Source organism: Yarrowia lipolytica, chromosome 1A (assembly GCF_001761485.1).
Source record: "Yarrowia lipolytica chromosome 1A, complete sequence".
NCBI lineage: Eukaryota > Fungi > Ascomycota > Dipodascomycetes > Dipodascales > Yarrowia > Yarrowia lipolytica.
Genome location: NC_090770.1, coordinates 2,160,681 through 2,188,215, shown reverse-complemented (window position 1 = coordinate 2,188,215; position 27,535 = coordinate 2,160,681). Strand labels below are relative to the sequence as shown.

General features: G+C 48.0%; 14 protein-coding genes and 1 pseudogene across 14 annotated transcripts; 9 read left to right on the top strand and 6 right to left on the bottom strand.

Moving 5' to 3' along the window:
• Nucleotides 1-1,125: 1,125 nt before the first annotated feature.
• On the top strand, nt 1,126-2,592 carry YALI1_A21871g (uncharacterized protein; the record flags this gene model as incomplete). The annotated part of the gene is made up of 1 exon (XM_500304.3): nt 1,126-2,592. The coding sequence occupies one exon, from the start codon at nt 1,126-1,128 to the stop codon at nt 2,590-2,592; it is 1,467 nt and encodes a 488-aa protein (XP_500304.3).
• Nucleotides 2,593-2,913: 321 nt separating this feature from the next.
• On the top strand, nt 2,914-3,232 carry YALI1_A21852g (uncharacterized protein; the record flags this gene model as incomplete). Its single annotated transcript, XM_068281887.1, has 2 exons — nt 2,914-3,009; nt 3,065-3,232. 2 exons carry the CDS (start codon nt 2,914-2,916, stop codon nt 3,230-3,232), a joined length of 264 nt encoding a protein of 87 aa, XP_068137988.1.
• Nucleotides 3,233-4,139: 907 nt separating this feature from the next.
• Nucleotides 4,140-4,583, top strand: YALI1_A21841g (uncharacterized protein; the record flags this gene model as incomplete). Its single annotated transcript, XM_068281886.1, has 1 exon — nt 4,140-4,583. One exon carries the CDS (start codon nt 4,140-4,142, stop codon nt 4,581-4,583), a length of 444 nt encoding a protein of 147 aa, XP_068137987.1.
• Nucleotides 4,584-4,785: 202 nt separating this feature from the next.
• Nucleotides 4,786-5,658, top strand: YALI1_A21835g (uncharacterized protein; the record flags this gene model as incomplete). The annotated part of the gene is made up of 1 exon (XM_500303.3): nt 4,786-5,658. One exon carries the CDS (start codon nt 4,786-4,788, stop codon nt 5,656-5,658), a length of 873 nt encoding a protein of 290 aa, XP_500303.3.
• A 47-nt stretch (nt 5,659-5,705) lies between these two features.
• On the bottom strand, nt 5,706-8,558 carry YALI1_A21797g (uncharacterized protein; the record flags this gene model as incomplete). The annotated part of the gene is made up of 1 exon (XM_500302.2): nt 5,706-8,558. The coding sequence occupies one exon, from the start codon at nt 8,556-8,558 to the stop codon at nt 5,706-5,708; it is 2,853 nt and encodes a 950-aa protein (XP_500302.1).
• Nucleotides 8,559-10,308: 1,750 nt separating this feature from the next.
• YALI1_A21775g (40S ribosomal protein uS12) lies at nt 10,309-11,123 on the top strand (the record flags this gene model as incomplete). Its single annotated transcript, XM_500301.3, has 2 exons — nt 10,309-10,373; nt 10,751-11,123. The coding sequence occupies 2 exons, from the start codon at nt 10,309-10,311 to the stop codon at nt 11,121-11,123; spliced, it is 438 nt and encodes a 145-aa protein (XP_500301.1).
• A 1,316-nt stretch (nt 11,124-12,439) lies between these two features.
• Nucleotides 12,440-13,684, bottom strand: YALI1_A21746g (uncharacterized protein; the record flags this gene model as incomplete). Its single annotated transcript, XM_500300.3, has 1 exon — nt 12,440-13,684. The coding sequence occupies one exon, from the start codon at nt 13,682-13,684 to the stop codon at nt 12,440-12,442; it is 1,245 nt and encodes a 414-aa protein (XP_500300.1).
• Nucleotides 13,685-14,228: 544 nt separating this feature from the next.
• Nucleotides 14,229-14,348, top strand: YALI1_A21740g (Misc non-coding, similar to Saccharomyces cerevisiae TOM5 (YPR133W-A); ancestral locus Anc_3.469; annotated as a pseudogene).
• Nucleotides 14,349-14,668: 320 nt separating this feature from the next.
• Nucleotides 14,669-16,255, bottom strand: YALI1_A21720g (uncharacterized protein; the record flags this gene model as incomplete). Its single annotated transcript, XM_500299.3, has 1 exon — nt 14,669-16,255. One exon carries the CDS (start codon nt 16,253-16,255, stop codon nt 14,669-14,671), a length of 1,587 nt encoding a protein of 528 aa, XP_500299.3.
• Nucleotides 16,256-17,158: 903 nt separating this feature from the next.
• YALI1_A21711g (uncharacterized protein) lies at nt 17,159-17,626 on the top strand (the record flags this gene model as incomplete). Its single annotated transcript, XM_066094039.2, has 1 exon — nt 17,159-17,626. The coding sequence occupies one exon, from the start codon at nt 17,159-17,161 to the stop codon at nt 17,624-17,626; it is 468 nt and encodes a 155-aa protein (XP_065950111.1).
• Nucleotides 17,627-18,606: 980 nt separating this feature from the next.
• On the top strand, nt 18,607-20,037 carry YALI1_A21696g (uncharacterized protein; the record flags this gene model as incomplete). Its single annotated transcript, XM_500297.3, has 1 exon — nt 18,607-20,037. One exon carries the CDS (start codon nt 18,607-18,609, stop codon nt 20,035-20,037), a length of 1,431 nt encoding a protein of 476 aa, XP_500297.2.
• Nucleotides 20,038-20,163: 126 nt separating this feature from the next.
• YALI1_A21654g (uncharacterized protein) lies at nt 20,164-22,830 on the bottom strand (the record flags this gene model as incomplete). Its single annotated transcript, XM_500296.3, has 1 exon — nt 20,164-22,830. One exon carries the CDS (start codon nt 22,828-22,830, stop codon nt 20,164-20,166), a length of 2,667 nt encoding a protein of 888 aa, XP_500296.1.
• A 979-nt stretch (nt 22,831-23,809) lies between these two features.
• YALI1_A21630g (uncharacterized protein) lies at nt 23,810-25,291 on the bottom strand (the record flags this gene model as incomplete). The annotated part of the gene is made up of 1 exon (XM_500295.3): nt 23,810-25,291. One exon carries the CDS (start codon nt 25,289-25,291, stop codon nt 23,810-23,812), a length of 1,482 nt encoding a protein of 493 aa, XP_500295.1.
• Nucleotides 25,292-25,523: 232 nt separating this feature from the next.
• YALI1_A21620g (uncharacterized protein) lies at nt 25,524-26,249 on the bottom strand (the record flags this gene model as incomplete). Its single annotated transcript, XM_500294.3, has 1 exon — nt 25,524-26,249. The coding sequence occupies one exon, from the start codon at nt 26,247-26,249 to the stop codon at nt 25,524-25,526; it is 726 nt and encodes a 241-aa protein (XP_500294.2).
• Nucleotides 26,250-26,569: 320 nt separating this feature from the next.
• On the top strand, nt 26,570-27,520 carry YALI1_A21617g (uncharacterized protein; the record flags this gene model as incomplete). Its single annotated transcript, XM_500293.3, has 1 exon — nt 26,570-27,520. One exon carries the CDS (start codon nt 26,570-26,572, stop codon nt 27,518-27,520), a length of 951 nt encoding a protein of 316 aa, XP_500293.1.
• Nucleotides 27,521-27,535: the final 15 nt, after the last annotated feature.

Here is a 27,535-nt window from a genome sequence, read left to right as displayed (position 1 = left end):
TCGTATTATCTACTGTAGGATATTGTAGTAAAGACACGCCGCCCAAAAGGGAATACGCCGTCTTGCACGAACTACTTGTAGCGCTTTGAACCGAAAATATGTGTCCAGTAGATCTGGTCCAAAGGTCAGTTGCCAAAAAACATAGAGTCATGACATGGTGAGGTGCCAAAAAAAAAGGGCGACATATGATTAATATGCAAAGAAGGACCTGAATATCCACGCATATTGCTCCTTACGGAGATACATGCACGAGTGTTGTACGGTGTGACTCTGGCGTTTCTACAGATATCTCATTAGTAGCAAATGCAGTCCACTGTACTTATCTTGCCGAAAGCAGACATGTCCGTATCTAGCAATTACAAGTACAAATCGGAATTGCAACAGCGACCAGTAGTATATCCTAGCCCATCATGATAAACACTGGAATTCATAGTAATAACGATACTCTCCATCTCCTTGGTCCATCCAATATTAATGTTCTCTACAACTCTCCTACCGTCTGTTCATTGTCAGCTCGTTGAATGGGTCGTCAAGTTTAGAGATCAGTCTCTGCATTAACCTCACATTCTATTTGGCATGTGGCGCAGATGAGACGCAGTCGAGCTTAGTCCAATGAACAAGAAAAACCAGCTGTCATCTGGATGCGGTTAGCTGAGAGCCACCTTTATGTCTCAGACTTGTCAAACAAAGTTACGGGTACGTGATGGAAGTACAGTACTGTACTGTGCTGTATATGAGAGTGGTTGGGATGTGGATATCTAGCCGCCTTGGGTGCTCTCGTCTGATAGCAGAAAACAATGCAAGGAAATATACGGTTAAAGTTGGTGTGGGGCTACTGGTCGATCAATCGAGTCCACTCTAACACTCTATCATCATCGATAGTGCTGAAAATAATCGCGTTTACAAAACCATGTCCAGCTTTTTATCCGTTTAGGTGTTAAACCCTTGACCGCCATCAGACGGTGAGAATGTAACATGGAGCGACTGAAGTCGAGTAGTTGTAGTGGAGACAATAAAGCTCGCATAAATCTGCGAGCTCACGCACCCCAAAACATAAGGTTGGAGTCCGTCGACACTTAAAACCCACACTCTTGTCATCATCTACACGACGCCGCTCTTCTACAAATGTCGCTTCACAACAAGTTCCCATATAATCACCCACGCGATGTGGGCGTCCCTACACCAAGCCCCTCTAGAAACAACACCGCTCTACTAGCTGCCTCTGCAGCTTTCTCGACCCTCGCCTTCATGGTTGCAGCATACTCATTGATGGACACAAACGACATACAGGCCAACCCTACACGGATCGTCTGCTGTCTGGGGTTCTTTCCCACAACCATCGTCATGACACGGGTAGTCACGTTGTCTTGGAGATCGCGAGCAGCCTTCTGCCTCGCTGTGTCGTGTGTCAACGCTCTCATCGCTACCATTATTATGACACTGTGTGATCCCCTGCTTGGCCATGTCTTTCTCTCACTCTCGACAGCAGGTACCGTCTGTTATTACAAGGCACACATTGTCGATATCCACGACGACCAAGAAGGCCCCTGCTCGACTGAGGACTCCTATCAAGCTGCAGCTCTCGTGTTCTGCTACATGGCCTGTGCTGTGCCCCTGTGGACACAGATTGGATGCGCGCATGTTATGCTGATTGTGCTCAACTGTGGAATAATGTACTTTCTTACAGTTAGACCTACCATAATCTCTCGCATTCTCGCCCTCCTCGTCATCATACTGTCTTCGCTGTACCTCATGTGCACTTCTCAGGGACCTGCTGGTGGCCTTCATCTTGTTTTCATGGCAATTGCTGCAGAGCTCACCATTGACTACTCGAAGTACAATACCCTGGGCGAAAAGAAATCTACCCATGATACCTTGGCCTTTCTATGTTTTATTTGTGGACTAGCTACATTGGGTGTGGCCCTGAATGAGTCCCAGCCAAGAGAGTTCCTGACGGTCTACTTGGCGGTGTTTCTATCTTTGACCGTCAATGCCATGTCGGCAACCAGATACAGCGACAAGATAGTTCATATGGTTCATACTGTGCTCTGGTCCTGGTTGGTGTCGGTGTACATGATGAACCAGAGCTACCACCACGGTATTATTCACGCTATGCTTTCGGTGACCACAATCTGCATCTACAGCGAAATGGATCTTCCAGAACGTGACTCCAAAGTCCGTGAGACGCCACTAAGATACATTGCTAGCACAGTATGCATTATTGCCGGGCTATTGACCATCGACATTTGGACCAAGCATGTGCTAGACCTGGTTTTAGAGCCAGACAATGTGGTCATGCTTAATATAATGGCAGGATTTTTCCAGATGCTATTTTGTTTTGCTCCACTCTGCATCCTAGATGAGAACCACGAGGGGGACATCGGCCATCAGGACGCTCTGCTGCTTTTTCTGGGGGTCGCCAGTATCCAGATTGGTACTGGCGTAGCCCAGGTGTATTTTATTTCCTATTTCAAGGGTATTGTTGTCTTGGCACTATCCCTTTTCTCTGTGATTATTTGCTGGGCAGAGTATGTGAAGGCATCTTCGCCAGAAAACACAGATGCCGGAGGTTGCGAGAAATCCATGGTTTAATGGGCCTGGTCTTTTGTGCTCGCTTCGACCGCCGTACAAGCGCTCTATGAAACATTATTATTTATTCTCATTAATTTCGGAACTCTTCAGGCTTGTAATTTTGTGCAATTCGTTGTTGTCAAGTTCAGCAGAGAGAGGGGGCTGGTGGTAACAAAGGCACGGACTATCAGATTCATCTAGTGGTTCTCTGATTCGATGGTTTATGGTGACACATGGCGTTGTGACGATGTGACCCCGTGCTACTGGCTATATCTGTGATAGACAAGCGCCCTTGTCGCATATGGGAAGTGTCGATGGGTGATCTGTGGATCTTGAAGTTGCATGATGTGTTGCCGTATGAAAAATGGTCATTTCATTGACCATCTCCTGTGGCTATTAATATCTTTCAGATTCTGGCCTCCTGCGCACACCCCGTTAGTGTGGAATGAGACTCTCTGACTACAGTATGTAGGCTACTCTCCGATACTTGAAGTCGTACTTGTGCGCTACTCGTAGGTCAAAATCTTCCGGGTACCTAAAATACGGCCCAGTAGCCAGACTACCAGCCTTTTCCACACTTGAGAAGCGACGGGACTGTATATGTGAGGGCCTAAGTTTCATTGTTGAGAAACATTGTCCGAAAATAAGCAAAGTGTCTTGACCAGACTGTCAGACAAGTGTGTGAATGTCAAACAGGCATGTGGGGAAGCAAAGAAAATCTTCGTTCGGTTGTTGTCCAGACTGACAGGTCACACAGGTTGCAGTATATACAGTATGTCCAAGTTTTTTATTATCGGAGAAACTGATTTATGACGGCAAACAATGAGATGAGGGCTTGGATCCATTCTACTCTAAGACGCGGCGCCGTGGCTATTAAGAGCGCACTAATTAGGGCCAGAGAGTCGAGAATCCGTGATACAAGTGCATCGCATTAGAAGAGGTTGAATCTGTAATCGACAGGTTGACATACAGAGAGCTTCTCGTACTTGTGCTTACCCGTGCTGGCACCCTCCCTTATCGGTGACACCCTGCCACTTGCGAATGTATGACTTGACGGAAGGTTATTGGGATAACAATGAAGGTACCCACTTGGACCCCAGTGCAGCGCACAGCAGCAGATGGTCTGCGCCATGCATAATTTTCACGTTGGGGATGACAACATTAGAGCGTCTTGAGGTGCTAGAAAAAAAGGGGGAACGTCTTGTGGCGTGTATACGAGCCGCTGAGAATGTTACCAGCCCCGTCATGACTTTATACGTGCCATAAATACGCTGTAGCATGGCTACATGTTCCCACAAATCGCAAACTTACCCCGCTCATGTGCACCAGTACGAGCAAAAGTACGAGGCTGTGCCTGACTGCGTATGTGGTTGGTGTCTGGACGAGTCACGTTACGGCTAGTGGGTGAGACATTTTGAAACTTTAATACAATTGTACTCGTTCCAGATCAAGCAATGTCTAGTGTTGAGCTAAGTGGGGAGAGGATACATATATACAGGACTTTCGGAGGTAGAGGAGAGAGGAGACATGTTGCGAAATATTTTACCAATCTTCACTGTACAGTCGCCATGAAGTTTTCACTGAAAAAGTCTACGACGCAAACGCCAGACTCGCCGCCCCCCGAAGAGGAAGAGACCCTGGCAGAAGAACCCACCACGGACCCGGCCATCAGAACATTCAGTCTGGGAGATGTGGTTTTGACAGATGTGGTGTCATGCAAGGATGAGCTGAAGGAAGTCCATATGGGCTATCTCAATGACCAGTGTTATATTGTGATCGACAACTTCGCCCCTACTCTATTGTCTCCAAAGTCGCAATATGTGCATATCATGGCGGGAAGGATCAAGTTCACCATTAGTGAAGAAATGACACGCATGGCAGACAGAGCCTTTTTGGTGCTCACAGAGACCCTGGAGCCGCCAAAAAAGCGAGGAATCCATCTCAATACGCTCCAGCTGGACGAAGATCTCAGTATCAAGCCCACATGGAGACAGGGACGCGTATGCAGCTAGTCCACAGGCCTTTTTCAAGACTGTCAAGCGTATCAATGAGCTCAGAGACATCTACGACACTCCAAGAACACTCAATGTGATTAGAGACTCTCCAAGAACGTCTACAGAAACCCAGGATGAAAAGGAGAATTCTTCCGGAAGTGAACCGTCAACGTTCTCCTCGGACTTGTCTCTCATTTCACCTGCTACCACTCAAGAAGAGATGTTCGCACCTCAACCAGAAATGTTTGCACCTCCACCTGATTCACCTCTTCCAGCTACACCCAACTCCGATTCACCCATACATACTCCACGGCAGATCAAGGAACAACTGGAACAGATTCCTGAACGGCCCAATTCAGAAGGCACTTTTGATTTCGGAATTATGGACGCAGAAGCTATCAATAAAGAGGAAGAAGAAGAAGAAGAAGAAGAAGAAAACGACGTGTTTGAGTATCCGGCTCTGTTTGAGCAGTGTGAAATCATTCAAGAGGCTCTGGATGACCCTTCCACTTGCGACTTTGTCATTGCATCTGAATCAGGAGAAGTGCCCGTCCATTCTCTGATTTTGAAAGCTCGATGGCCTCACTTCAAACTCATATGTGACCGAGATTCGACAATTGAAAACCAACAGAACAGAAGCTTGAGTCTCTCACAGCATCCCCATACGTGGGTCAAAGCCATGGTGGACTGTATCTACGGTGTTGACCCCCACATTGACGACTTCGATACTCTGCTCAAACTCATGATGTTTGCCGAGGTATATCAGGTTCAACAATTGCACGAGTTTGTCAACTACAAAATTTCATTCATCAAATTGAACCCCGTGCTCATGTGTCAGCTGTGGAAAGCTGCCTACACTTGCGACAACAGCTTTCTCCTGGACAGATGTGCGGCGTTCTACACTCGTCATGTGGAAGAGGTGTCCTCCTGCCAAGATCTCGAAGGACTCACAAAGCCAGAAATGGCTGAGCTGCTACGACATGTCCGACGCTCAAAGCCTGAATTCGCCGACGAACAACCAAAATACGCCTTCAGCCGTGGACAGACCATTAGCTTGGCTCCAATAACTAGCGTGGGTCGCAATAGTATATGATATAATGATTAATTTAATTTATGTAACCTATAATACAATCTATATACTTATCCCAACAGGCCACTCTCTGTAAGAGTCTTCAGCAACGAGTCATCGAGGTACTTGGTGACGGTAGGATCGTCCGACAAGCCCTTATGTCGTCTAGTCTTGACCACAAAGTCTCGAGCAAGAGAAGTGCCGCTCATGGCCTGAAGAGAAGGAAGCTTAATGCTTCTGTCCAGAGGATCTCCAGGAACAACCTGCCAGTCGTTGAAGATGAGAGAAACAAGAGCCTGACCCTGTGTAGCCACTCGGATGTCGGTTTCAAGACCAAACGAGTCCATGACAGGAACGTAGCCCATAACCTCGTAGAGAGTAGTGCCACCAATAGGAGTGTCAGAAGTGAGATGACCTCGGCGCTTCTCTAGAACCTCAAGAACAACCTTGACAGCAGCATGAGGACAGGTCACGTGGACAGAGTAGATGGGCTCCATAAGTCTAGGCCCAGCCAGCAAGTAACTGGAGTAACATGCACGTCTGGTAGTGGGAATGATCTGGCCAGCGCCTCGGAAAATGGCCTTGTCAGCCAAATCAAGATCCATCACCTTAAATTTGACGTCTCTAAGAGGCTCTTCGCACAGAGGACCTTCTCGAGTAGCCCACATGAAACCCTGAACAACACTGTCCTTCACAGAATTGAGAAGCTGTTTGTTGACTTCACCAGGAATCGTGTCGTTAAGAAGCAGGTTAGGACTGGTCTCTGTAGGACCAAATGCCCAGACGTTTCTAGACGCTAGAGCATCGTATCCGAGCTTTGCAAAGCCCTGCTTGTCTGTAGGTGTGATTTGGCCCAGAGATATGGTCTTTGATACGTCTTCTTCCAGAGGCTCGGCGATGATTGTGATTTTGGACTTTTTGTTGGGGGTCTCTGCGTATGTTTTGATAGCACTGGACTCCACACAAGTCTCGCAGAACCGGGTTGTGGGGTCAGACACCTTAACATTAAGGTCACGAGCAAACACCAGTCTCATATCATGCATAACGCAGTCCACGTAAAGCTCTCCTGAGCCCAATATGACATGCTCTCCGGACTCCTCCACCTTAGTTTGAAGCAGGGGATAGGACTTTTGACACTTTCTCAGAGAATCAAGCATCTTGGGGAGCTCTGAAGGGTTCACGGGCTCAATTGAAATCTTGAAAACTGGAGGAGTAAACTGTAGAGGAGAAAAGGGGAAGATGGACTTGTCTGTGGTCACTGTGGCATTCTTGATGATAGTTTTATCGATACCTCCAATCAGAACAATGTTGCCCACAGGCGCAGAGACCACAGTATACTTGTATCTTGTTTGGGACACAAACAGGTCTGTGATAGTTGCATCCGCGCAATCTTCTTCGTCCTCGTTGGGCACATAATGGGCACCCAACACCTTAACCTTCTGGCCCAGTCGCACGGAGCCAGAAACGATTCTAGACAACGCATAGAACGATTCTCTGTCGGCTGATGCAATTAATTTGGCCACCTTGACAACTGTAGGTTTCTCGGCCTCTTCCTTCTCCTCGCCCACCTTTGGTGCCGGGATGTATCGTGTTAGAATGTCGACCAATGGAGAGTAGGTCTCAAAGAAGGCGATGCATGCCGTTCTGATAAGGTCTTCTGCGTCCAGTTTCTGAGAATGTTTGGGCAGCTTCAGAGAACTGAGCATATTAACAGCCTTCTCAGGCTCTTCTCCAAGACAGGTAGAAAAAACCTTGTACAGAGGCTCCAGTACGAAGTACACGAAGGCTCGTTTGGCCGTGGAAGATGCTTGTGTAGAAAATGCGCTGGTTTCGGGGTTGTAGAACACGTTTCCCCACAGCCGCTTCGTCAGCGCGGTATAGTTGGGGGTCACCTTGCGTGCCATGGACTCCAGAGTGAACACAAATCGGAACTTGGCCGAAGCAAACATGACGTTGGTGAGGGGATCAAAGTACCGCTCCTCGCCAAATTCGGAGGCAATAAATATGTTGATTTCGTCGATCACGTTGGCAATCTTGTAGTAGGCATCGGCCGGTGGCAGTCGTAGATCCAGAATCAGCCGATCCAACTTGTTAATGCAGAGAGTCAGAGTGTTACTGTGTCTGAATGCGTTGCGGATAGCCTCCTTAGTACCTGCCAAAGGTCCCTCCACCACGTCCACGACCAGCAGAGCTCCTTCGGTGATGGACAAAGCACAAATAACCTCGTCGTAGAAATTCACGTGACCGGGAGTGTCGAGAAATGTCATGGCATGCGACTTGTGCTTGGAGTCGGCCAACAGCATACTCAGGGGGTTGGTCTTAGTGCTGACGCCTCGCTCGATCTCCACGGCCGCAGTATCTGTGTATCTGGACACGTGTCCGTTGATATGGCCCGAATGCTCGTCTGTCAGCTTGTGTGTCGCTTCAATCAGCATGTCGCATAATGCAGTCTTTCCATGATGAAGATTGCCCACAATCGACACGTTTCGAATGTACTCCGTCTGTGACATCATTGCCACCTGGTAGTCGCGCTGGTATGTGGTCTCCGGCAATCCCTCCTCCTTGATGACCTCTCTTTCAGGCTCTACCATGGGTTCTTCCAGGCTCTGCCCATCTCTGTCGTTATGAACGATTTCCACTCCAGGACCGTACACAGACTCCATTCTGGGGTAGTAGACCTTGTCTTCGTGGAGCGTGATCTGCTGGTTGCCGCCTTCCACCTCCATATCTCGCACCATGGGCTCCAGAGCCAGATGGGCCGTGTCGGGGTTGAGCACCATTTCCGTCTTGCTGTCGTCCTCGATTTCATCGTCGCTGTCGGGGATCCGTTGGTCCTCCTCGATATGCACCTCCTCCACGCCGTTGGCCACAACCTCTTCCACCTCCTCGCCAATGTAGTTACCAAACTCGTCGTAGTCGTCCATCTATGGTGTGTTGGGTTTGGAAATAATTGCCAATTATGCAAGGTATAAATGAACCTTCACAGACACGGCAGTGAGGTAAGTAAATTTGTACTGTAGGTGATGTGATATGTACGAGGACCTAGTGTACTTGCAGGTAAAAGTGCGAACTGTGTGCACGTGTAACTACGATTTTTAATAATGGTGTCATATCGACATGTTGAATACTAAACAAACACTATAAAAACACGATTTATTGCTCCTGCTCGGTATCACGCCACAATACAAGTATCATCGCTCCCAGAACATTCTCAAAACACGTAACCGTATCTGAGATGACCCTAATAGTGAGTGATACAACGGCTACAATAACGGTAATAGAGATGAGTAGTTGATTCTAATGAACAATATCTGTCATTTGGTCCTCTTGAGAGGTCCCATTACCTCTCTTGTCCTTTCGGTCTCTCAAAACATGTGTTTCTTCACCACCGTTGGGGCGGTTCATTGGACTCACTATAGAGATAGAGAGTCCATACTGCACTTGTGCGAAATTGTAGGTGTACTGTACTGCTATGAGAACCAAACCGTGGACCTGAAGTAGAGCAATGTGAGCACCAGAACATGGAAAATAAGGCAATAATGGATTGGCATTGTATATGAATCAGTCGTCCTGGAGAAATAATCGCCACATATCATACAAGTATTGGGTCACCTTGCCACTTCACAGTGTCTGCCTTGCCCAATATGGAATTTCCGTAACAGAGCTCTAAGTACCTACATACTTGTAATTACTGTAGGAGCGCCAAACATCACAAGCCGAGGCATTTCACGAGCTATTGAATCTAGACAGCTTCCTTCGACTTGCAAGAATATACGATGAGTGCGCCTTCCATCAATTCCTAGTTGCCTCCTACATGGTATTATCCACACACGTTGTAATGTGAAACTGACACACCAAGATCGGAGAAACTGCAGACGTGCAGATACAGTACGAGCACAAGATCTACCATCAGTAGCTATTCATTCAGGCCTCCAATCAGTGGTAAACCTAACTCAATACCTTCTCAATCTACAGTGTACAGTACTTACAGGTGCTCATACAAGTACACGCTCTCTCTCAGTTGCATCTGATCTCGCATATTCTCTTGATCATGGTGGCCCTGCGATAGTGAGACTAGTATGTACGTACCAGTACCACTATGGCTAACTGAAACCCTTTTATATTATTGAAAGCCCGTTCATGACAATCCATATTCCAGTATCTCGCCCATGATATGTATAAGTACATATTCTAGCTACTGCTGTATCTGGGTCAGTCCCACACTGACAAGACATGTTTCAAATGACCCTATCAGACATCTGACAAGCACTTGTGAACCTCGATTAACTTCGTGGGGTTGCTGTGGTTACGTATTGAGAGCTGACGAAATACCTGTCGACATGGATTTGAAATATCAAACTTCGAAAAATTCACTGGGAAGACATCTTCGAAATTGTACATGTACTCTAACATTTGAAAAAATGTAAAAATTCCAGTCTTTGTCAGTTGTACGGACTCTTTGAATACTCCTCATCTCTGCCCATTTGTAGGGTTAGGGTTCTCCCGTTGGAACTAAGCTGCATTAGGGTTAGCAGTCACACTTCACGTGATGACTCTGCCAAATTAGGAACACACGACAGCAAGGTTAGGGATTTCCCGACTGGCGCTGGGAGCATAATGAATTTGGAAAACTTCTTCTATTCTCTCCTACAACTCGACAGAACATAATCAAAAATGGGTAACGGAAAGCCTAGAGGTCTTAACGCTGCTCGAAAGCTCAGAATCCACCGACGAGACAAGTGAGTGATATCGACAAGACGAACAACAATGCGCGACACAAATTCACCATGGGAAAGAAACAGGTGGTTCAGTTGGAAGCGACACAAAGATACAAGGGCAACAAGAGAGTGACACAAGAAACGAAAAGAAGTGTGTCAGTGAGTGGGTGGAAAACGTTCATGGACAAGTTCAAGACACAGGAGTCATCGACAAGCGCCTTTTTCTTCTGTGTCATGGATGATGTGTTTGTGTATGTGTTTTTCTCCCACGACGACACTGAATGTGTCTTTTAGTTGCCTGTGTTCAAGTGCTGTATTCGTCTGACCAATCTGCCACGTACCATCACATTGTGAACGCCGTGCTTTAAGCGATCCCTTTGCATCCATACTAACCATAGCCGATGGGCTGATGCCTCTTACAAGAAGCGACTTTTGGGCACTGCCTTCAAGTCCTCTCCCTTCGGAGGTTCCTCTCACGCCAAGGGCATTGTGCTCGAGAAGATCGGTGTTGAGGCCAAGCAGCCCAACTCCGGTATCCGAAAGTGTGTCCGAGTCCAGCTGACCAAGAACGGTAAGCGAGTCTCCGCTTTCGTGCCTAACGATGGTTGCCTCAACTTCGTCGACGAGAACGACGAGGTCCTGCTCGCCGGTTTCGGTCGAAAGGGTAAGGCTAAGGGAGATATCCCCGGTGTCCGATTCAAGGTTGTCAAGGTCTCCGGTGTCTCTCTCCTTGCTCTCTGGAAGGAGAAGAAGGAGAAGCCTCGATCTTAGGTGTATCATAAAATAAAATATTCATTGTATCTGGAACAGACTGTGTGTGTATGTGTACAAGTAATTAATCACTTATTTTGGACATCCAGGAAAGGCATTTTTCGTTGCCCTACAATGACCAAATATCGCGGTGAGAAAAATTTATTCCTCATTTTTCGGTCGTGTGGTCATCGTGAAAAGTTGCGCAGAAAATATTGACTCCCAACTGGCTTATATGAGAGTTCGAGAGTGAGTGAAGGACGGTGGTGGTTCTGAGACGGGCAATTGATTGATTTTCATCGTTGATTGTTGTCGTCAGAAATTGATATGTCTTACGTCCTGAATGGTATCAGATCTCTCTGGTTCCACAGCAATTACAGCATGCCCATCTGACAAGGTGCCTTTCTTGTGCACGGTGGCGTCATCGTAGGGTAAAGAAGCCGACCAATCTGGCGCTGTGAACGAAGTATTTTCCTGAGGAAAGCGGTAATCGAATGGAGGCAGCAAATAAAGGGCAATCTTCTATGTTACTTATGTGGTATCTCGTTCGTAGAACTCTCAAACATGCTACATGTCTGTCTGTTCTCTGTTCGATGACACCCTCAACTATTAGGCTTATCAGTGGAAAGTGGTCACCAACTCACGCAACGATGGATATTTTTTACCAAAAATAACGAAAACATATTTAACGCGGAAAAATAATAGTAGTTTCCCTTATAAACTAAGCGGTATCTCTTCTTGAATAGCATCTTGATGGACCTCCACATGGCGTTGTCTTACTTGATATCGCTTAAATAGGCTTATAGAGAGGGCAATACTAATCTACAGTAATCTCACCATAGAAACGGATATAGAGCTTTTAAACGCTGGGGAAAGATGTGATATCATCTCAATTGACCTAGGAAACACGTCCAGCGGCTTTTTGTGTCCAAACTACACCGTCCCGTGTGTGTGATTACGTAATCTACTCCTCCACTTGCAAGAGCTATTTTGATGATGTATAGAAGCATTCTGGGGATATTTCCAGAGTACCAAGAAACATCAGAGCGTCTGGAGGTTGACATAATGGTCTTCACTGGCCAGTTCCGATGACGTAAGTTCGCATATCGTATAAGTATTAAAGTATTGACAAAATTACACACTGTGCCAGTACAAGTACTCTACTGTACTTCCAATATGGAGTTATCAGCACAGCAAAGAGCCACTCAACCACTTAGAATATACGTTCTCATTCCATTTTAAAATACACCAATACTAACAATATACAATAGATAAACTGGCCTTTTTATTTCTTCTCGCCAGTGTGACCATCGCCCTCATGGCACCCTCATCCATATCTAGCCGTTGAGACCCCGACCCTCGATACTAACTCCACTCTTCTTCTTTCCAGTCTTGGTGACGCCCAGCTTGCCCTTGAGCCGCTTGAAGGTCATGTCGTTAGTAGAGCCACCACGGTTCTGAGGAATGATCTCGCTCTTGGGTGCAACACGGTAGTTGGCGGGCTGTGCAGAGGGGATATGGGCTCGTCGTCGTCGCTCTGCCTGCTTTTCGGCCAGAGTTCCGTCCTTGAGCGTCTGGGCTCGCTTGGCAGCCACAGCCAGCGCAATCTCCTGTGTGCTGGGATCAAACGACCGTGTGCTCACCACCTTTTCTCGGTAGTTGTCTGATCGGCCCATGATGGGGCGCGTCCAGTCTGCCACAAGCTTGTCTGCAATACGCTTGATTCGCAGCTGCGGCTGCTTGGACTTTCGGTAGAAGGTGACCACCTTTCCGAGTCCGGATTCTCGCAGATGAATGGACTTGATGGGCAGACGGACCAGAGCGTCAAACAGTTCCTCCTGGATGGAGTATGAAGGAAGAGAGGCATCGGGAAGAGGCTCCAGCCAGATTCGTACAGCCTCCAGCAAGTTGTTGTCCAGAATTGAGTCGGCCAAATGATGCTTCTGCAACACGTCCTTGACCTCGGGAAGCAGCTGTAGCTTATGTGTGGCAGGCTGGCCCTCTCGGTTGGATTCCGCGTCGGCAATGGCCGCGTTTCGCATCTTCTCCCGCAGATTGGAGATTCGCTCGTCCTGCATCATCTCGATATCGTCCTCTCCCAGCTTCTTTCGTCGCTGAGAAGCAGGCTTCATGGCCGCGTCGATCCGAGCCTCAATCTCCCGTCGTCGCGCCATGCTGGGGTCCAAATCGATATGTGAGTGATCGATCTCGTCCTCATCGTCGTCCGCGGCCCTCGAGTCCTTGGTGGCTCGCTTCTTGAGCGTCTTCTTGCCTGAGCTTTGCACCTTTCGTCGGTGGGCGCTCAGCTTGTTATAGTCGTCGTCGTCGTCCTCAATAGCGGCGTTCTTGATCTCATCCTCATCAAGATCAGACAGATCCGAGTCGTCCTCATCGTCGTCAGCAGGAGCAGCTTCTGTAGTAGTAGCAGCTTCAGCAGGGGCTTCTTCTGGGGCTTCAGAAGCCTCCTCGGCAGCCTCTCCAACATCCTCAGCAGGTTCCTCAACATTCTCCTCCTCGTCAACGCGGTCCACGCCCTCGTCGACGGGCTCCTCAGACTTGATCGGCTTTTCTGTGTCACTCATAGTGTCGGTATGGTGATGGCGTTGCTGGATGTTGGTCAAAGTAAAACATGATGTCGGGGTTAGGGTTAGAAAGGAGACGATAGTGTAGAACGAGTGCGTTGTTTGCGACGGTCAAAAAACCCCTCAGTCGAACCAGAGTCACTTATTTGCTTATATGACAGCTTTACAGCTTATTATATGTAATTTCAGACACTTGACAACCTCCACCATCACACATCCAAATGATGCGTTACGTAAGACAAGTCCCAACTTTCGATACTCTTCGAACCCACCAAAGAAAGACCCATAGACCACACACCAAAGGGATTCTCATAAATGCTCCAAAAATAGGGAAATTGTAAAAGAGAGATACAAATAGCCAAACAAACAGTACTTGTAGCCTCAAGAGCTGCCCACATCTCGACCAAGCACGAAATAACAGCGTCATCATACTCCCCCCCCCCCACCCCCACTCAGTCAAACTTCAGGTTAGGGTTCTTAAAATACTTCTACCACTAAGTAGCTCACAACAGCGAGACTACATCAATATCCAAATCAATCAACAATGTTCGGTGGCCAGCCCCAGATTTCCGACGAAGATATTCGAAAGTACAACCTCATGACCCAGCGAACCCTGCAGAACGCTCTGTACCTCGCCATTGGTCTGTGGACTGGTGAGTATTGATGGCACATCACAGTTGGCAACACAACAAGACGACCGCCCTCCATGTGACTGAACAACACTATTTATGTGGCGAAAAGCAATCATGAGACATATCAATCGGTGGTCACAACGAACAGCCTGTCCTTCTACTCCCTTACTAACTCAGCTCCCTTTGCTTTCGAGCTCATCAAGGGTCGATTCTAAACTACTCTCAATATAGTGTGAATACATGTACATATTATTAGGCATCACCATGGGATGACAAAGGGAAATACATTGTACAGTATAAAATTATAATATGGTCTAGTTGTAGCTATCATACATGGATCCAGCTACTGTTCTTATTTCTTCTCCAGACTAGAGATCTTGTTCTCAACCTCAGCCATATCCTCCTTGAGCACCTTGGCAAGGAATGCAATACCCGTCTGCTGGTCCTTGAGAATCTTGGCCAACTGCTCCAAAGTCTCCTCGTCCCGCTCCCATGTCAATATGGTGCCATCGGGAGCCTTCTTAGACTGCGAGTCGGTAGCGTGCCGTGCCTGCTCTCTAAGAACAGACATACGTGCCCAGATCTCGTTGATTCGGCCAAACACAGCCGGGTCCGTGACCTTGTCGTTGAGCTGGACGAGGTTCTTTCGCAGCACCTCCTCCTCGGGCTTGAGGACATACCCACGGTTTCGGAGCACCTGGGTAACTGCTGCAAGAGCAACAGTTCGGTTAACGAGCCGCTGGTGACGAGCCCGCATCTCGGCAATCTTCACGGTAGTCACAAGATCGTGCTTGTTGGTTAGCTCGTCAAGCTTGTTGTTGACTTCATGCATTCTAACCCGGTACACGCCGACCTGCTGCTCCTGCTGCTTGGTTCGCTTCTGCAGATCGGTGAAGCCCACGGCCAGGACAGGCACAGACGATTTGTATGGTCGCTCAGCAACAGCCTTGTCCCACTTCTCAGGAGACTGACCTTGTGGCATCTGGTAGTAGGGAATATCATCCAGAGGGATTCGGTTGTAGAAGTAGAATTGGAATGCACAATTGGGGGAGGTGGGGTCCCATCCGTCCTTGATTCGGGTCAGCTGGGCCTGAACAGAAGGACCGGAGGGCTGATTGGTCTTGGTCAACTGACCGAAACCAGCTTGTTGCTGCTGCTGCTGTTGTTGTTGACCAAAACCGCCCACGTTGTTGTTTGCATTGTTGTTTCCAAAGAACCCTCCCGTGTTTGTGTTTGTGTTTGCATTGTTGGCGTTGTTGTTGCCAAAGAGCCCTCCTCCAGTGTTGGTGTTCGCATTGTTGTTTCCGAAAAGCCCTCCAGTGTTGGTGTTTGTGTTTGTGTTGGCATTGTTGTTACCGAACAAGCCACCTCCGGTGTTTGTGTTGGTATTGGCGTTGTTGCCAAACAGCCCACCGCCCGTGTTTGTGTTTGTGTTTGTGTTGTTCTGGCCGAACAGTCCGCCTCCAGTTGTGTTGGTGTTCGTAGTAGCGTTATTGTTGTTCTGACCAAACAATCCTCCGCCAGTGTTTGTGTTTGTGTTCGCATTGTTGGTGTTTCCAAACAGACCTCCTCCGCCGGTGTTGGTGTTGGTATTGGTGTTTGTATTGACATTGTTTCCAAACAGGCCTCCTCCGGTGTTGGTGTTGGTGTTGGTGTTGTTCTGACCAAACAGACCGCCAGAGGCGCCGGTGGTGCCGGTATTTCCAGTGTTGGCATTGTTCTGGCCAAACAATCCACCGCCCGTGTTGCCAGACGTGTTGTTGTTGTTCTGGCCAAACAGTCCTCCTCCTGAGGAGTTGGTGTTGTTGCTAGTGGCTGCCGAGCCGGCTCCAAACTTGAATCCCGAGCTCATTCCTCCCGCGTTGTTGTTACCGGCCGAATTGGTGTTATTTTGACCAAACGAAAAGCCGCCTGACTGTTGGTTGGTGTTGCCAAACATGATGCCTGTGGTTCTGTTTTTTGCCCAGACGCAATATAGATAAAAATGTAGTTGCACCCGGCGTCACTACAAAGTCTAAAAGTGATAAACCTCAAACACACAACACACACGAAATACCGTAGTGGCAGAACCAAAGCTTAGTAACCACAACTCCCACTTACCCGGCCGACGGAACCATCAACCAATCTGCGTGAGAGAAATGTAGACTGTAGTAAGCCTTTGAGCATCAGCTAACACATCAAAATGTGAGTATTCCAGGGAAACCAGGAGGGCCTGGGGAAGGTGATAAGGGACGCCAGGGAGTCAAATGAGGGTGTTTCGAGCCGGGAATTGGACCCACTTGGCTTTGTTGGTCTCCGTAGGCTGAGATCATGGAACATGGCGAGATACGTTTTTATGACGGGCATTCCGACAGTCTTGAAAAGCCGAAATGTTGTGGACAAGGGAGATAAACGCCAATAAATCAACATGGATGGTTTTTGTGCCCGAGGATATCGAATTATGGAGCCATTCGTGGGGTTGTGGAATTTTTGACATGGTGCACGGTACGATAAGGACATATGTGAAGATGGAGCAAGAGTTGCCAGGGAACTAGAACAGGTTGATGACGGTGATTCTTAGACCCTGTGATGATCAATTTTGGCGTCTTGAGACATGAGTTCATTTACTAAACACAAACACCAAGAACGTCCTGCACTACTGTCGACACAACCACAATGTTTTACCCAACAACCTCATCATGATACACCAATTGCCATGAGTCAATTCTCCTTATTACTTGTTGGAGTGAGGTCCCTTCAACCCCTCAGTCTTTACTCCGATCTCATCTATACCATAATTAGACACTAACGCAGGCCCCGAGAAGCTGCCGCCCACTGGGTCCCATTTGAGGACAAAGCTAACATGCCCGACAACGTGCCCGACGTTGTCGAGGTTGGAGCTACCTCCGCTCCTCTTCTGTCTGCATCCTACTTCATTGGCGCCAAGTGCAAGCCCTACAACGATGACTTCATGCTGTGCAGAGAAGAGTCCCAGGGCTCTGGCGCCATCGACTGTCTCAAGGAGGGCCGACGAGTCACCCGATGTGCCGTCTCCGTCATTGAGGACATCAACAAGAGCTGTCTTGACGAGTTCCGACTCCACTGGCAGTGTCTGGAGCAGAACAACCACCAGCTCAGTGGCTGCCGAAAGGCCGAGGCTCTGCTCAACAAGTGTGTTTTCACCAAGCTGAACCTCGAGAAGAAGATCCCTGGTCTGCGACCCGACGAGGAGCCCGTTTTCCTCAAGAAGGATCCCTGGATCAAGCCTGCCGTTGATGACTTCAAGTCTGTTCGAGCTTACGCCGAGGCTAAGAAGAACGGTACTCTGTAAATGATAACATGATATTGATTTGAGGTGGAATGTATGATGCCTAGAGATAAACGGGGTTGCAGAGCGCAACAAGGTAGCTTCAATATGACTTCTTTCCCACTGCTGTAGCTGTACTTGTACAATGACTGCATAGTATGTCCATACTGTAGCTTGATCATACCACTGTAGAAAAGGCTGGGTTTGAATAAACGAACTAAAGTAAAAGTTAACCAAACTTTCAACAAAGCATGTGAAATGGCAAGTCCAATAACGGAGATATTACGAAAAATTGGTATCGGAACATACATATATTTTCAAGAATTTGTTTAAAACACAGCTTCCCTCTATGTATCAGTGTATTATCCAGAATCCCAACATTGTCGCAACACCGAAAATGAACCCCTAGCTGATCTTTGTCTTAACTAATCCTCAACAAACTGAGGGAGCACCCTGTTTTCAAGATTGAGTTGAAAAAAAGGGAAGCGTGACACGAAAAGGTCGCCTGTATTTAGAATGATGAAATGGGCCTATAAACAACAGGAGGTGACAAAGAACATCTGGCGACAAGGCATACACAGTAAACGTGCTTTCAAAAAGTTTCTCTCGCGCAAACCCTACAAAATGGACATGTGAAATACTTGCTTGGGTCATCGTCAGTGCATGAAACAATCACCTGCATGCACCAAGATGGCGATAATACGGAGACCTACCACTACATTGTAGCCTACTTGTAGCCTACAGTATGTCAGTCACAGCAAGGGGCAATGACATACTCAAGTAGAAAAGAAATAGTCCAGATAATATCACGTGACCAGTTTCACAAATTCACTACCATATGTTGGCAAATAAAAAGACCCCGTCCACATTCGCTCAATGCCCTTTTTTTTTTTTTTTTTTTTGTTTGTGGCGGTGATGGCTTCAAACCTTGATATTGCTATAAATGCATCCATGCTGCTGAAGACTCCATACCGCCGCCACCCTCACAACTCACTCAAAGAGACATGTCGCTCGTCAACCTGAAGCTCCACCAGCTTCTGGAGACGTCTCCGTACTCCACGCAAGAGCAGATTGACCAGGCGTTTCTCAACAAGACTCTCTACAGCTTGCATCATCTGGAGTCCCTGTCAGCCGTCAGTTACGCCTACCAGATTCTGAGAGACCCCCAAACTCGAGAACTGTACAACAACACGGGTGATTCTGTGCTTCCCAGTCTCAAAGAGGGAACCGAACATCCTGTGACTTTCGTCGAGTCGTGTTTTGCTGCATTTCAAGAGTCCGAGTTTGTGGGTCAAGTGCCCATCTTCCAGCTCTTACTGGAGTGTCGAGAGGCCCACTTTCAGTCTAAACTGTGGCCATTCAAAAAGAGCAAGAAGGAGGACAAGTCTTTCCCCCTGGACGCTGCTCTGGTGACTGAGGTGCTCAAACAGTTCTTCCCCGTATCTTCTCACCAACAGATTCTTCTTGATTCTCAACTCAATGGAACCACTAAAGACATCCAGAAACAAGTTGAGTGGTTCACACAGCTGCTGATGGTGGATCTGGACGGAGATAGTGAAGAAATCAAGACGGATAAGACGTGGCACAAATGTCGAAAGGCCGGAATGCCGTCGTTTGGCTTCTCAGAGAAGTTTGTGGCGAATATTCAGACCAAACTGGACGACGTTCTACAGAACAAACGGGCCTTCACAGCCGATCTCATGCGAGCTACAGGGTTCAGTCTAGCCTATGAAGCTGAATACTACAGAAGACACTGGCTACGAGCATTCTTCTACTACGTGGGCGAAAAGAGCGAAAGTACCATGGCTATCAAACGAGGACTCAATCGAATCGAACGATGTGCTTCATACTGGAAACGAGCCAAGATCTCGGAGGCTGACGAGGTCAATATGGTCTACACCTGGGCCTTTTACACGTCGTTCAAACATACCTTTGACTACGCATCCCAGATTGTCAACACGGTTCTCAAATCGTTCAACAAGATCAAGTCTTCGCCCACACTCCACGTCCAGCTCTCCTACCGAATGTGGGAGATTGGTGCTCACATGTACCAGGCTGCCGGTATCGCTGATTTCGGAGTGACCAATCCCGTGATTGCAAACGTCGTCACAAAGACAGCTTACATTGAGTATTTCTTTGCGAACCGAGCTCTCCCGTCTGACCTGAAGCCATTCGATTACAACTTCTTCACATCTGAATTCGACGGCAGGTTCGTTATCGACACTATTCTCAAAGCAGGAAAGATGGAAGCAAGAAGCGCCGGAAACTTCGGACGCAACCAGAATACTCAGTCATCCAGTGGTATCAACTTTGGAGAAGACCAGTCGCCTGCAAACACGAAGACAACGAACGACTTCTCTGACGATCCTCCTCCCTTTGAAGAGAACAATAAGGGAGCAGGCTTCTCCTTCGGTTTCAAGGGATGTAAAGATTAGACTAACACTACACTGCTACAACTCATCTGTGTACATCTACTACAAGTACTGTATATTAACTCATTTTCTTATAATTAATCAATCCTACAGTATATATATGTTCCCATGCTTGTTGTTTACCTCCTATCAGTCATCTCGCTTACCGTTCTTGGCAGCCTCATCCTTCTCTCGCAACTCATTGATCTTCTCGGCAAGAATGGTTCGCTTGCATCGAAGAGCAATGGTCACGGCAGCCTCCTTGCACTCCTCGTTCTTGAGCCGTCGGTAAATGTACAGACACTTGTTGAGTTTGAACTCGGACTTGCAGGCGGCATGAAGAAGACGCAGCAGAGCCTTCTCGACCTCTATTTCGAGATTGCCCAGGTTCTCAGGCTCGTCTCGACCTTCCTCGAGTTCGGCCATGACTGACTTCTTTAGATAGTCCGACTCGAGCTGGCGAGGCTCTCCCACAGGTTTGATGGGGAAGTCAGTTGTGAGAGGAAGAGGATGAGGAGGCTGGGTGGCAGCTCCCTTGAGAATGACACAATGGAAGTTGTAATCACAATCAATGCCGATGGGCCAGTAGGTCTCTTCTCGACCGTGCTCCTTGGCCATAGCCACTGTGTCAAGTGCAGGAATCCATCGGTACTGGCCCTCCTCCTTCCATCGAGAGAGAATAAGAATGATGCCGTCCGAGTCGAACACAACAGGGTCACCGTTCTGCGTGAAACAAACGAACTTGATATGTGCTCCAACGGGTAAACTGAGCTTGCCACGGGTGAAAATGTGTCCCTCACCGTTTTCAACCACAAAGTTGAGCTTGTGGGTGAATGAGTCCTGTCTTACCATGAAGAAAGTGTCGGTATGAGCAGTGACGGCAACAGTAGGTTCACCAGCATCTCGATAAACTCGAAGGGGAACTCCAAAGATGGAGTAGGTGAGAATCAAGCCAGACTCGGTGCAAACAACACACTTGGTCTTGCCGACAGAAATGCATCGAATGGGATCAGTCTCGTCCAGGTCTAGACTCCAGTTCTCACTGATGCTGCTGTGGAATCGCATGAAGATGGAAGGGGGAGAGGTTCGCGCATAAAACGTGGCTCGTCTGCTCATGCAGCCCAAGTCGTATCCAACATGGTCGGTGAAATGGTAGCCCTTGTGAATACCTGTGTCGAAGAAGTAGGAGGTGACAGAGTATCGGTTCTCGGCATGCTTCATAGTCCAGATGTAACCGAGGTAAGATGCATGGAGGTATCGTCTAGTTCCTCTAAACTCTGTAGCACCGGGTTGAATAGCTCGAACTTCGTCAAACTCCATAGCGTAGCCTCCCTGGTGTCCATCATCCTCCTCCTCCATATGACCATTGCCATACTCGTTCTGTCCCAGGCCTCGATGGCTTAAGTCAGGCACATATCCGGCTCCATCATCGTCCTCCACAAACATATCTCCAGCCAGATCAATGTCGTCATCCTCCTCCAGCGGCTTGTGCTTGGTCTTTGACTTTTCCTTCTCCATTCTATCGACAGAAGGGTCCATGGAAACCCGTTTTCGCTTCTTCTCCGAAGCGTCAGGCTCATCATTCACAATCTGCGTGTCAGCCAGAGGATCATCCACAGGCTCCTTGGACTTTCGCTTTCGAGAAATGACAGGTTCTTCTTCCTCGTCACTTTCAGCTGGATCCTCCAGCACCTGAGTATCTTGTAGTTCGTCGGTGTAAGATCGCTGCTTGTTGGGGATACCATTCAGCTGCGGTTCGTCCATGACCTGAGTATCAGGAATGTCTATCTCCTGAGTATCGGCAAGATCGAGTTCCTGGGTATCGGGAACATCATTAAACATAGGCGTTTCCTCCATCTCAATGTAGTGGTTCTTGTCGGAAACAATATCATCATCAAAAGGAGCAACACCCTCGAAGGGCAGAGTAAACTTGCTGGGAACAGGGTTGGGCCACGTACACAGCTCGCCTTTTTCGTTGGTGATGAACATTTCGTTTCGCGACGGGTGCCAGTTGACGCTGCTTGCTTTGGCGTCCATCTTAACAAAGGCCACCTTATTGGAGTCCTTCAGACGCCAGATTTCGACAATGTGACCAAAAGCAATGGCAATGTAGGTACCGGAGGGGGAAAATTGCATTTCAGTGACCTTGGAGGGGATGTTGAAGGAGGTTCTCTTGGAAAGATCTTCGGAATCAAGCAGGACAACCTGTTTGGCTTGAGCAACAGCAAGCACAGAACCGTCGGGGTACCATGCCATCATTCCGGGAGTGGCAGCGAAATCAGCGAGCGTCTTATTGGTCAGATCACGAGCAGATACCTGAACAATGCCCTCATCAGCAGACACAAACACATTCTTTGAGTCCAGACTCCAGATGAACTGATGCAGACCGGCGAAAGTTGCCTCGGAAACCTTTCGCTTGGACGCCCAGTCGACAATGGTAATCTTGTCATCCTTGCTGGAGGCTGCCACAAGATCTCCATCAGGAGAAAACAATACCTTTGTGACACCTGAAGGGGCTCGCACCAGTGTCGAAACAAGTTCACCGTTTGTGTTGAATCCACAAACAGTACCATCATCGCAACCAGCCACAACGCCGTGGTGACCGGCAGAAATGGTCTTCAGAAGCTGCTTTCTTCCTCCTTCAGCTCGTGGGCCGTAGTCAAACGTCTTGAGCTCGTCTCTGTTTGTGGTCGAGTGTTTCTGCAACTTCTCGGAAATGCCACACGAGTACACATGGTCGCCATCGTGACTGTAGGTGGCCACAGCATACCCCACAAAGGGCGCATACTTTTTGAGAAGGCGGTCGGCACAGTCCATGATATGAATTGTGTTGATGTGGATGGAGTACACAGTGTAGGGTAAAATTGATTTCGCGTTTGGTCGAGAGGTTAATTTACGCGTTGAGTTTTGTCACGTGTTGGGATGCAGAGTGTAGGTGTTTTTACGTGTTGGTGGGATACGAGGTGACACGGGTGTGCGAGAATATTAGTTCCATAGGCGCGAGGTACGTTTGCCACTTGTACTTGTTGTCTTATTTCACTTGCAAGTACAAGTACAGTACAAGATACAAGTACTCTTTCCTCGCGTTCAATACACAGGTTCATTTTTAGCTCGTGTTTTGAAGAAAAATCTTGATCTGGAGAATTGTAAGACTCTGAGACAACAATATCTGACAAGAGCTGCGAAAGACTTAGGTGTCCATGGCGCTAATTACAGCTTCTAGTTCAAGGTGATATGATTGTTGCTAGCTGAACAAATCTACAAGTACAAGTACAAGTACTGTATGTACTGTACTTGTAAATAGGAAGATCCAATTTTTGTGGACCTGCAATTGGCGAATTATTTGGACTTGTACTTGTACTTTTACAGTAGTCTCATAAATAGATCAAAAGACACTTTCTCTACATAATAACATACTTCATTTCTCTCAATTTTCCAAGGAACAATGTATTTACACTGTTGACTGTAAAATTGTTCTTCAACTAAAGCCTAATTAATTAATTGCGAAATAATGTGATATTACTGGGTGATGAACAGCGGCAGGATAACTACACTCAGAACAAGTTACTATCAGCCCATGACTGTGACGTCATATCGTCTGTCTGACTTTTACACTATCATGTTTACTGTTTTTCTCAGAATGAACCGTGGATAACACATGTTCTCATCGTTCAGTCTTGAACTATTTACTTAATTATACGCACTCTGACACAATTTCATATACATCGATTTATTCAATCCTTACAGTCGCTTAGCAACCGTTTTCTATTAATGCTCTAGTCCTCCCTTCACATGCTTACAAGACCAATTCTCCAGTGTACAAACCATTTCTTCCTCCCACGTTGAGGAACCGGCCGATTCGCAGCTGCTTGGAGACCGCAGCAACCACGGCGAAAACCTCTTTGCCTCGAGATCCGTGCTCACTGACATCGATAGAGTCCACCACGCCCTTGACATTGGGCAGAGTGGCAATCTGGGTGAAAGACCGCATCTCGGATCCCAGCTTCCACACCTTGATCTCTCCACTCCATGATCCGGTAAGGAAAATGTCTGAGTAGGGGATGGCGTGGATTGCAGTAATGTATCGGGGAGATTGGGCAGGGAGAGGCACCTTGTCGGCCTCAGCCTCTCCGGTATGTGGAAGATCAGTCTCGGGTCTCTCCTCAACTCCATGCGCTCGTCTCTCAATGAAGACAGGCTTCTTCTTGCTCAGGGACCACAGACAAATGGAGCCGTTGTCTGAGCCCGTGACGAAGTAGTGTGAATCAATCATGGAACAGCAGTCGATGGAGCCCTCGGGGAAGTCCTTGATGTCTCCTCCCCGGAAAGTCAGACGCGACTCGTCAGCAATCTTCCACACCACAGCAGTTCGGTCTCGAGAGCCCACAGTCAGGCATCTCTCGCCAGCCAGAGCCGAAATGTCTGCAACCACATCCTGATGACCGAAAAGCGTCTCCACTTGCGACATTTGGTCCAGAGAGAAGGTTCGGACCTTGAGATCAGCACATGCAGCATACAGCTGGTTTGTGTTTCGTCGAAAGGCCAGACCCATGACGACTCCCCGTCGATCTCGGGTGTGGAAAACATGCAGGCACGACAGACTCTCGGCTGCCCAGACACAGATGGTCTTATCCTTGGATCCGGTGGCAACGTACTTGCCATCGGGAGACACTGCCACACACAGAATGTCGTCAATGTGGCCCTTGTAATCCTCCTTGGGGTTGAAGGCATCCTTGGAGGCGTGACGGTTGCCATAAACAACCTTGAGCACTCGAGGCTTAGTCACATCACTGATATCCCACTTGACCAGCTCGACATCTCGTCCAACTGTGTAGGCATAAGGGTATCGACAGGCCACGGCGGTTGGTCGGAATCTGCTCTTGTGAACTCGTGAAAAGGAGTTGGCCTTGACGTCCAGGAATCGGTAAATCAGACCCTTATCCTCAGCCACATCCTCCTCCAGGCGCCTTGAAAGATTCTCTCGATCAAGATCAGCAGCGTCGAATCCTATCTCGCCCATCTCATCCTTCAGGTTCTCCAGGTACTGGTTGGCGAGTCGTCGTCGCTTGTCAGCCTGGGTCTCCTCCTCGTCCTCACTGGAGTTTGCCGTGTCGGGGTTCTCAAAGAACTGCTCCTCTTCATTTTCACTCTCAGAAGTAATGTCTTCATCTGCCACGTTGGGGCGCTGGGGTTTGGCGACCGCCTTCTTGCCTCGTCGCTCATCCCGCTTGGGGGCCTTGCTCCTCTTTTTCGGGTTTGAAAAGAATGAATCAACCATGCTATCGTCTTGTGTGAGGATTTTCAGAGTTGATATGGCATAAATTTTCTGTTGATGCAAGCCTCGAAAAAATTAGACTTAAGGTGTAGGACGTCTGATAGAGTTCTTAATAAGCAAATACTTAATAAGCAACCATGGTACCAAAGGTGAGAACTACGAAAGCTACGAAAATCGTATTGTTGATAAACAATAAATAATTTGACCTATATCAATACAACCGACAAAGGGGTGGTTACATCTGCAAACGCCGGAGAACATGCACCTGTCGCAACAAGTCAAGACCCTCTTCTTGGTTCGTTTTGGCACTGTTGCACAGAGCTGTGATGACCAGTCCACATAAAGTGGTCAGTCTGGATGCAGACGATTTCATGACTGCCGCCTCTGGATGGGCGTTGCGGGTCTCGTGCAGCTTGATGAGCTGGTTGGACAGATCCAACACTTCCTCGGGGTCAGACGAATCAGCACCTCCCACTTGACCGACACGTAGCTCGACCTCCTGGAACGCCCGAATATACAGAATGAGTTCCATTGCGCGCTGTCGTTCCTCCAGCAGTTGGTTTTGGCTCTTCAGCACCTTGGCAATCCGTTCTGCTGTAGCGTCGACCTCCTGCTTGACCTGCTCCACCTGGCGTTGGAACAGCACCAATCGATGCTTGATCTCCTGCACCTTGCTGTTGCCACCGCTGACCGAGTTTCCGAGCGCCACAAACTGTTGGTACTCCTTGTTGATGAGCTCCACGACCTCGTTTTCAAGAATCTGGATCCACTGGCCGAACTCGGACTTGAGGTCCTCTAGCGCCTTGAATTGCGTCAGTTCCTGCGACAACAGGTCGTCTCCCGACGAGATCCGGTCTCTGTCGATCTGGACGGGGAATGGAAGAGACATTGTGTATGGCGGTTGGACTGTCGCTATACTGTCAGTATGTACGCACACAGGACACGGTTTGCATATATGCATGTTGGTTGGGAGTCACGTGACTCAGATGGCGAGGGCCAAACGAAAGATGGAGACACTGAAATTTATATACTGTAGCTGGAGAGAAAAGGAAAGTTCAAAGTAAACAAAAAAATCGAATGAGTCGATTTTCAATTATTTTAAAGCTCTTGCACAAATTCGGTAACACCTCAAATCGGTAACAGCTCACATACATCTGTTTGGTGCGGCGTGTTTTGATGTTGACTCACTTAAGCATAAACAACGAGAGTGGATCGGATCGTTGAGACGCATCAAACCTCCCTCTCAGGGTCGCCAACAGGAACAACACATACAACAATGAAATGAACGCGGCTCTGACTTATCTCAACATAGCCGTGTTTGCCATGGCCGGAGCTATAGCCCGTGAGGGTATAGAGCACCTGACACTCTTCCATGGCTCGTTCACCGAGTCCGGATTGGTATGGGCCAATTTCGGAGGCTGCATAGTCATGGGGTGGGTAAATGCCACAAATCTGTTTGAAAACGTGGAAAAAGAACGTGGAGTGACAAAGAAACAGTTGCCGCTGTTTTTAGGCATAGGCACGGGCTTCTGTGGTTCTCTAACTTCCTTCTCCACCCTCATGCTGGAAGGCTTTCTATACGGAGCCAACCAGAATGACACGAAGCTGGGATACCCCAACGCCGGCTACGGAGTCCAATCTGTCATGTCGATTGGTCTCATCAATTTCGGACTAAGTTTCGCAGGTCTCAAAGTCGGTCATCATCTGGCAGACTTGGTACCTCTTCCTCCGCTGTCGTCCAAGGTGGAACGGCTACTGTCTAGCTTTATCGCTGCTGCCAGCATTGCACTGTTTTGCATATTCATCATCTTTGCAGGTCTCTGGAAAAGCTGGAGATGGTGGACTTATCTCGGTCTGTTTGGCATTCCTGGAGCTCTACTGAGATGGCAGCTGTCTAAACTGAACGGCAAGTTGCCCCTGGGAACGTTCTCGGCCAACATTCTGGCATGCATTGTCTTGGCCGTCTGTGTTCTCTTACAGCGTGGCAAGACGAACACCTCATCTACGCAGCTAGTGCATTCCTTCTTGCAATGCCAGATTCTGGATGGTATCATGAATGGTTTTTGCGGATGTCTCAGTACCATTTCGACATTTGTGAACGAAATGTACGGAATGAACTACAAGAGGGCTTATATTTATGGATTTGCTACCAGTTTCGTCGGCTTTTCCATGATGGTCATTATTGTTGGTTCTTTCGCATGGACTCAGTCTCTAGTATCACCAGCCTGTTGATTTACGCAAAACACA